The sequence below is a fragment of the Euphorbia lathyris genome, chromosome 5 (assembly GCF_963576675.1).
Source record: "Euphorbia lathyris chromosome 5, ddEupLath1.1, whole genome shotgun sequence".
NCBI lineage: Eukaryota > Viridiplantae > Streptophyta > Magnoliopsida > Malpighiales > Euphorbiaceae > Euphorbia > Euphorbia lathyris.
In genome coordinates, this window is record NC_088914.1 from 78160079 (window position 1) to 78168540 (window position 8462).

The 8462-nt window shown below is 31.6% G+C and overlaps 1 protein-coding gene across 1 annotated transcript; it reads right to left on the reverse strand.

Annotated features, from left to right (window-relative positions):
- Positions 1 to 1605: 1605 nt before the first annotated feature.
- On the reverse strand, positions 1606 to 4061 carry LOC136230464 (patatin-like protein 1). The gene is made up of 7 exons (XM_066019528.1): positions 3917 to 4061; positions 3667 to 3848; positions 2858 to 3032; positions 2607 to 2768; positions 2231 to 2524; positions 1970 to 2145; positions 1606 to 1866 (listed from the first exon to the last, which is right to left on the reverse strand). Exons 1-7 carry the CDS (start codon positions 4046 to 4048, stop codon positions 1797 to 1799), a joined length of 1191 nt encoding a protein of 396 aa, XP_065875600.1. The 5' UTR covers positions 4049 to 4061; the 3' UTR covers positions 1606 to 1796.
- Positions 4062 to 8462: the final 4401 nt, after the last annotated feature.

Below are 8462 nucleotides of genomic sequence, written 5' to 3' on the forward strand. Positions count from 1 at the left end.
ACCGCTCGACCCATGGGTCGAACGGTATGCCGCATCCATTTAGGCTAAATTTTGAATTTTCTCTCAAAAAAATTTCCAATTTCGAATTTTTTTTATGCGAAGGGCAAAATTGTCCAATGGATGCGGTGATAAGAAATTTGGTTGCGGTAAATAGCAATACCCAATTAAAATGCAATGAGGTTACGAGTATGTGAGTTTTATTTATTTTAGATTTATTCAATATGACAAAAAGAATTATAATTTTTTTATTTATGTTTAAACTTTGATTTGATTCAGTTAAATATATATATTTTTAATGAATTAACCGAACCAATAATCTATTACCAAACTAAGCAATTACGAAAACCGAATTGAACCAGAGAGAAAAAACAATCGAACCAATTTGGTTATCTATTTAGTCATTAGTTACTGGTTATTTGGACAACCTTGACAACATTCATGGATACATGTTAACTTCTAGGATCTCCAAATGTTGCAGCAGCCTACCTGGAGTGGCGGAGCCAGGAATTTAGACTTGGGGGCTAATCTTAGCCGTGCGGTTGCCTGTTAGGGTTAGGCAAAAAAAATTTAGCCTCCAACGCGTTAAAATTGTAAAAATATTATCATTTTTTAGAAACTAGCATTTAAACTAATAGAAAATTAAATATGTTTACTTTTTTTTTTAAAATGGAAAAGACAATAAAAATGAATTTAAAAATTTTATCAAAATAAAGAGTCCATTTAAGTTAATTAATAATGGCAACATGTTTTTATAATAATTAAAATAAAGTTAAAATAAATAGAAACTTTCCAAAAGATGAGGTTGAAAAGACTTGAACAAAAGACTTCTCTAATAAAAGTATGTAAGTTTAACCATCTCATCTACCTTTAAACATTGAAATGATACTACATAGAGTCAATATATACTAATTTTAGGGGGGCTACAGGAGACAAATCGACTCGTTCTCAAGGGCGGAGGGGCTCCAGCCTCCCCAAGCCCTGGGCTGGCTCCGCCCTGACCTGGAGTCAAAGAACTTTATTTGCAATGTTGATAACTGACACTAAAGATAAGTCATTGGTGTCAATTCAACAGCCGATATTAAGCTTTAGTGTCGCCAGTTATCAGCGTCGGTTCGACAACCGAGCAAATAAGCAAAATCAACTATAGAGTCGAGGTGATTGGAATAGCGGAGGAGATAATGGCAGCAACAGTGGTGGAAGTTTCAGCAGCAACGACGACGGTGCTTTAAAATATGGCGGCAATTTTTGCTAGGTTTAGGGTTTAGACTCTAATAATATAAAGAATACAGGCAACTTGATTTTATTGACACTGTACTGTTTGGCAAATAGTTTTTGGCTGTTAGGTAATTGTCGATTGTGTAAATTTGTTTGGGATAAAGTTTTTATTTAGGGTTAGAGGATAATAAATAAGGATAAAAATGTTTTTTTTTTTTTTTTTTTTATAAACATAAGGGTAAAAATGTTATTCAAAAGATATGGAGTAATAAACTAATTAAAAAAGCTCATAAAATGAGTTTTTTCAAAATTAGCTTTTTGAAGCTCTTTCAAATCACTATTAGAATTTTGACTAGTCAAAATTCTTAATATAGTTCAAACCTCCAATTTTACCTTAAAAACTCTTTACTAAACAAGACCATTATATATACAACAATATTAAAAAAAAAAAAATATTACATGAAAACCCTTAATTACAAATCCCCAAATAATAGCTTGGTATATGAACATATTTCTTTTAGAATATCTATCAATATATACAACAATTTCTTATTTTCTTTGGTACATGTTTTATTTAATTATTAATTTGAACTTTCACTCTTGGATCTTGATTCACGAAGTCTCTTTTCATCTGATAGTTTTCTGGCAAACCTGAATTTAATTATCATCACAAGTAATGAAATTAGCAACACATCTTAACCAAAAATGCCCAATTAAAAAGCATAACATAAATTAATTAATTAATTACTACAACCTTTGTAGTGCTTGCTCATAAGTCCCAGCATTTGGAACAGGTTCATAAACTCCAGTGTCCAAATTAATTCTGGAAACAGGACTTTTCAACAGTTTTTCTCCAACTTTCACTAATCCTTCCAAATTTTCTTTGGTAGATAAATCTGCTGAAGTCAAGTTTTCTTCCAGTTTGTCATCCTGAACCCAACAAAGAAGACACATTTTTAAATTGACTTTGATAAAAAAAAAACATGTTGTAAAAGTCAACCATATGATATCTTACATCAATTCGAAGGTAGTTGTCCTGAGAACGAAACACCTGGAAGACAACGCAGTTGTGAAAGTCAACCATATCAGCACTTGCTTTACTATAGCAATCAATAATAGGAGTTGACCCTTTGTAAGTTAACCAGTTTATAATTCCCCATTTCGAAGCTATGTTTGAGTTGAATTTTCCATCTGTTTTGGAGCCTGTCCCTAAAGATATCACAATAAGCTTCTCATAATCCATTGACTTGAAGAAATCTGAATTCTTCTTTATTATCTGCTTGCTCACTTCACCGATCGCCACCAATGTCTGCATATAACATTAGCGGTGTCAAAACAGATTATCATATCATAATCGCGTTACATGATTCAAATAAATAAATAATTCATACGGGGTTATTAGCGGCCACGCCACCATCAACAAGGTTGAATTCTTGGGTATTCCCATCAGAATCTTGGTTATTGAAAGTATAAGCAGGAAGGAGAGTTGGAGCTGCTGATGTTGCTATGCATATGTCTGACAGCCGAGCATCCAGAACTGGATGCTCGTTGACCTGTCATAAAATAAAAGTATTTGATTAGGATCGAGAAATACTTGTTAATACCTATTTTGAAAGTAAAATCAGCGGATTTAGGAAACAACCTTAAATGTAGAGAAGATGGTAGGCTGGAGTTTCTTAATGTCAAAAGTAGGAATAACAAGATGTGTTAAAGCTTGGTGCAACTTTGTATCCTTTAATATACCTTTCACTAGCTTGTGCAGATATTCCCCATCATACTTTGGTCCTGTTAATTGTTTCCAAAGTTTTTCTAAAATACTGCATTTTTCAACAACAAAAACTTGTTAATTTTATTTTCTTAACTCTAAAATAATCAAACTATGTTACACATAATTAGATACCGGGAAACATTATTTAATAAAAAAAAACATAAAAACCGAAATGTGGAAAAAAAACGTGTAAAATTTGAAAATATAGAGATATATATAAAAAAATTGGCATATATATTTACATATCATGAGCATAAAAATAGAAATAACTAGAAGTTGTGTATTTTTCATAAATTAACAAGTTCTGGTTAAAGAGAAAGTTTCAATTAGCTAGAATCATAATCCAATTATGGTATTCACCATGCGGAAATGATTTCCCAAACCAAAAACACAATTGGAAACGTGTAGGGCCCCTTTGTTTTAGTTGTTCCTGTTTGGTGTTGCTAATAGCTAATAGATATTAGTTGTTTTTTCTGCAAAAAGCAACTGTTTCGAAATTTTACCAAATATTTTCTATCTAATGTTTAGTATTAAAAGACAAAAAGTAGTTTCGAAAAGTGGAAACAAACAGATACTTAGTGCGGTTTCTAGGAGTATTCGTTTCCAAAACCAATAGGAAAAGCATTGAAGAGAAGCTTCCGTGTAACATAGAGTAAGTAATCTAAATTAATTTTGATCCTTACTTTGGCTGAGGGAAAATTTTAGGGCAGTTTTGAAGGTAAAACGGCACAATATCTTTAGCAGCATATAAGGGGCGATTTTGTTGATTTGGTGCAGTTAACATAGCAGATATAAGTCCACCAGTACTTGTTCCTGCTATTACATCAAAGTAATCTGCAATTCTTGCATCTTCTCCATCAAGTTCCTGCAGTTCGTACATTAATCATGTAATTAAGGAAATGAATGAATTAATTAATGTAATTAGATATGTACCTGAAGTTGAGATTCGAGGTAATTAAGGATAACTCCGGGGATAATTCCTCTTACACCTCCACCATCAATACTAAGGATTGTGACAGCATTTCCACATTTTGGAGGTTGATTACATCCTAATCCGTTCGCCATTTAAATTATAAGTTTGATTAGCTGTGTTTTGGTCTCCATCTCCATATATGTTGGTGCTTATATAATCAATTTCGGGAATGTTTTAGTTAGGTCAAATATTTGGTTGTTGGATTATGACGTGCTTTCACATTTTTGCGTACAAGGACATCCCACTTTTTTCTATTCATAAACCCAATTTGGTTCGGTTGTGAGTTAATATTTATTATTAGATAGTTTTCGGTTTTAGGGCAGCTCTCTAGGTTCAAGACGTGAAGACAAGGGGGCCTTGTGGCCGGACCTTTCAGCTGCTAGAATTATTCCTATTAGGGATGGTTACGACACCTCTATTTTTTAAAGATTAGGATTGTGGATTAGTAAATTTAAATACTAGACATTCAATTTCTTTTTAAATTACTATTGTGCAGTTAAATCCACGATGATTTTTCTTAAAAAAATATTAATTATGTTTAACGCTAATAAAACTTCATTAACTAAATAATACTATATAAATTGGTTAGATTAATGACGTATTTTTTTTTTATTATACAATAATTTACTTTTATTGCTTTTTTCACACATATAAGGCTATTCAGGGTCGGTTTTATGAGCATACCAATGAGATTAAGGCTTCATAATTTTTAGTTTTTGCCTAAGGCTTCATGATCGGCAAGGCCCGTCTTAGTTGTTATTGTTGTTGTTGGTTGTTAACTATTTGATATTGTTATTAGTTATTTTCTATAATATAATAATTATTAATTAAAATCTGTTATTGTTAGTAGTAAAAAAATTAATAAATAAAAATATATACAAATTAGTAAAAATAATATAGATAATCCAATAATTGTTTAAAAAATCATAACTAGCAACTTTATGAATATATAACTTATTATTTTTATTAGTATCATTGAATTCGTGAAAAATGATATATTTTCTTAAACAATAGTTATATTGGAAGTTATTCATTCTTTATTTGAATGCATAATCCCTATAATGTTTTTCTTTTTTAATCATATTGCTTTCCTAACTTAATTTCTAGTAGATTGTTTGTAAAAGAAGTATATAACTATTTATGTGTTAGTGATCAAACTTTTGATAAATCTATTTAGAGATTCATTTGCCTTTTTTATATGCTATAGTACTCATACATACTTGTCTTTTTAATAGATAATTTGTGTCAATACTTTGCACATATCTTAAATCTTAATTTAATCAGACATCACAAACAATTACGAAATGTTAAATTAGTTAGTCCTGGCACGTTATCATACCTCAAATAAATATCCACTTGTAATGTTGGGTTTAAGTCAACAATAGCCTTAACCTCATCCATATTCTTTTGCTTAATATAAAACTATTTCGTAATTACCCACATCACACCATCAAATGCCAACTATTCAAATTTGCTTTTAATTTTGATTGAATGAAATTTGGAATTGTGTTATATCTCCTTTATTAAACGTTCAGCAAATTTGGTTGTTCATTCTAGTAAAAGCGGTCAATTCTGTATCTGTTCGGAGTGAGTGACATGTCCACCACCATTTCTTAGCAATATTCTTTTTATCTAATTTAAGTTAATAAATACTATCAAAAAAAATTTAAGTTAATAAAACTTGACATTATTTATAAAAAAAACAGTATTCCATTTGTCATTTAAAACAATATATATTCCCATTTCAGTTTATAGGACAACCTACACACAGTTGTAATATCATAATACTTTAATAGTTAGCATTTTTTGAATTCAAATGTTGAATTCAAATTTTAATACTCATTTTACTCACCTGAATTGGATTCAAAAAAGCATACATAAAAAAGAAAAGTAATATAGAATTGGAAACAGAACCTAGTGCAACTGCAACAAGAATAATATGCAAATATTAGGTCAAATAATGCTAATTATTATATAAAATAGGCTTAATAGGCACCCAGCTCCCTAAACTTGTAACTTTTTTTCACCTGGCCACCTCAACTTAGAAGACAACCTCTCAACCCCCTCAACTCTCCAAAAACATCACATACAGCCATTTACATCTCTATGTTCGGTCAAAATATTGACCTGTGTAGAAAACGTGCTTGACTGTTGACCACACCAATGTCACGTGTCACTTTTTTATTAAAAATTTTCATTCTGTCATAAGAATTCTGATCGAAATCCATCTCTGGTAGTTGCTCGCCGAGCACAAATGGGCTTGCTCGCGAGCAGGGGTCTCAATGGAAAAATTTAATAAAAAATGACATGTGGCATTGGGTGGTCAACAGTCAAGTGCGTTTTCCACACGAGTCAATATTTTGACCGAACATAGAGGTGTAAGGGGCTGTATGTGATGTTTTTTGAGAGTTGAGGGAGTTGAGAGGTTGTCCCCTAACTTGAGGGGGCCAGGTGAAAAAAAGTTGCAAGTTTAGGGGGCTGAGTGCCTATTAAGCCTATAAAATATAAATAAATCTAATATCATTGCATATCAATTTAATTTAATTTAAAAATATATACTATGCTACTTTTTTTATTACAATTTACATTAAAATATTGTTTAGTTTTTTTGTAAAAAAAGGCTAGGGTTAGTTACAAGAAACTCAAAAATGACTTAAATAAATACAAGTTTCTAACATGTGTTAAAATAATCCTAACTATGTCAAACTTTAATAAGACCCGTTTGTTTTACCTACTGTTTGCTGTTATTGTTTGTTGTTTCCTGTTATGGTTTACTGTTTGCTATTGGTAAAGGCTGCTTTTCCAAAAAGCAGAGATTCTCTGCTTTTGTAAAAGGCTGCTTTTCAGGTGTAAAAAGCAAACAGGAGATCACTAACCAAACACTTAATGCTGCTTTTTAAATGTAGAAGGCAAAAAGGAATGTCACTAACCAAACACCTAAAACTCTCCATTTTGAACTGAAAAGGTAAATAGGAGCACGAAAAGGAGTACCCAAACATCCCCTAAATCTAATCCAATTTTGACAAGGGATCGACACATCCTTTACCAAAAGGATAAATTATAATTTTTTTATTTTAAATAATTATAGTTTTTACTTTGTACTGTAGTTTTTATAGTTACCACAAAATAATGAATTGTATTTTTTATTTATTTATATATTTATTTGTTTTCTCTGTTGCTGATTAACCCTCACCATTTCCATTACTCTTCTTTCTTAAAAGAATTGGTTTACAATAACTGTAATTTGACAAAAGCATAATAAATATTAGTTTTTCTGATAAAAATTTAAAAACTGATTATTTTAATTGTAAAATAAAAATGAAAAATGAGTTTTCATGTAAATTCCTTAAAAGGTTAATGCATTATGGCCTTCTAATTTGATACATGGTCAAGTGGGCTATTCGGCCCAAGGAAATCTTCGATAATAGAACTCCCATTCAGCCTCTTGCACTCAATCACTACCCTTTTGCATACTTCCAAAAAAGGGTAAATTACAAAACTAAATCAAATGGGAAGCTCGTTTATATATTTAACTCATTTACTCAACCTACTACATATCTAGACTGCTTTTTGTATAACTTTTTTATAATACCCTTAATATTTACGCGCGGCTGTCTTCCTCCCGTCTGACTTCGCAGAAGTTAGCATATGCGAAACCTGCGAAGCAAATGTTTGGTTTAGTTGTTGATTTTAATTAACATATGCGAAGTTTGCGAAGCTAATGTTTGGTTTAATTGATGATTTTAATTAGCATATGCGAAGCCTGCGAAGCGAATGTTTGGTTTAGTTGATGATTTTAATTAGCATATGCGAAGCCTGCGAAGTGAATGTTTGGTTTAGTTGATGATTTTAATTAGCATATGCGAAGTCTGGATGTATTTTTAACAAAATTTGTTAAGTGGTATATAATAAAAAAAATGGCAAACAACAACGGATTCTAACATTAAAATCATAATATTATCAAAATTTACAACAAGATTGCCACAATAACAATATTAAATATCACCCAAAGCCAAAATTAACATTAATCAGAAATGGATACTCTCTGTTTAAAAACAGGGATTCACGGTATTGCTCCGTCGATCTCCATCGATGGATCTTTGGAGGCTCGTATAAACACATTGCATGTAAGTAAGTTGAATCGAGAGAAATCTACTGTGGCTGCCGCTCAGCCTCAGAAAGCGGCATCTAAATTCTCTTTTAGGTATTCTTTGCAATCTTTATGGCCCGGCGGAGGTAAAAGTAATAGGTCTAATGGATTGGCTGTAGACGACGCTGTCTTAGTCGAGAATGGAGAGAGAGGTGGGAAAAACGTGTTGAAGATTTTGCAGGTTAGATCCCTGTGGAAAGAGGAGGAGGAGCCATTTCGAGTGAAGAGGAAACCGTAAGAAAGAGGAAGAGGAAGGGGAAGATGAAAGATTGGGGTATTATAGGAAAGTCACACAAAAAAAATCTAGATATGTAGTAAGTTGAGTAAATGGGTTAAATATGTAAATGGACCTTCTA

Excerpts from the sequence above, each read along its gene's own strand:
- LOC136230464 (XM_066019528.1), bottom strand. The coding sequence starts at position 4,048 with ATGGCGAACGGATTAGGATGTAATCAACCTCCAAAATGTGGAAATGCT. Across the intron at positions 3,849-3,916 it reads ACCTCGAATCTCAACTTCAG|GAACTTGATGGAGAAGATGC; the intron begins GTACATATCTAA and ends TACGAACTGCAG. Across the intron at positions 1,867-1,969 it reads TATGAGCAAGCACTACAAAG|GTTTGCCAGAAAACTATCAG; the intron begins GTTGTAGTAATT and ends AATTAAATTCAG.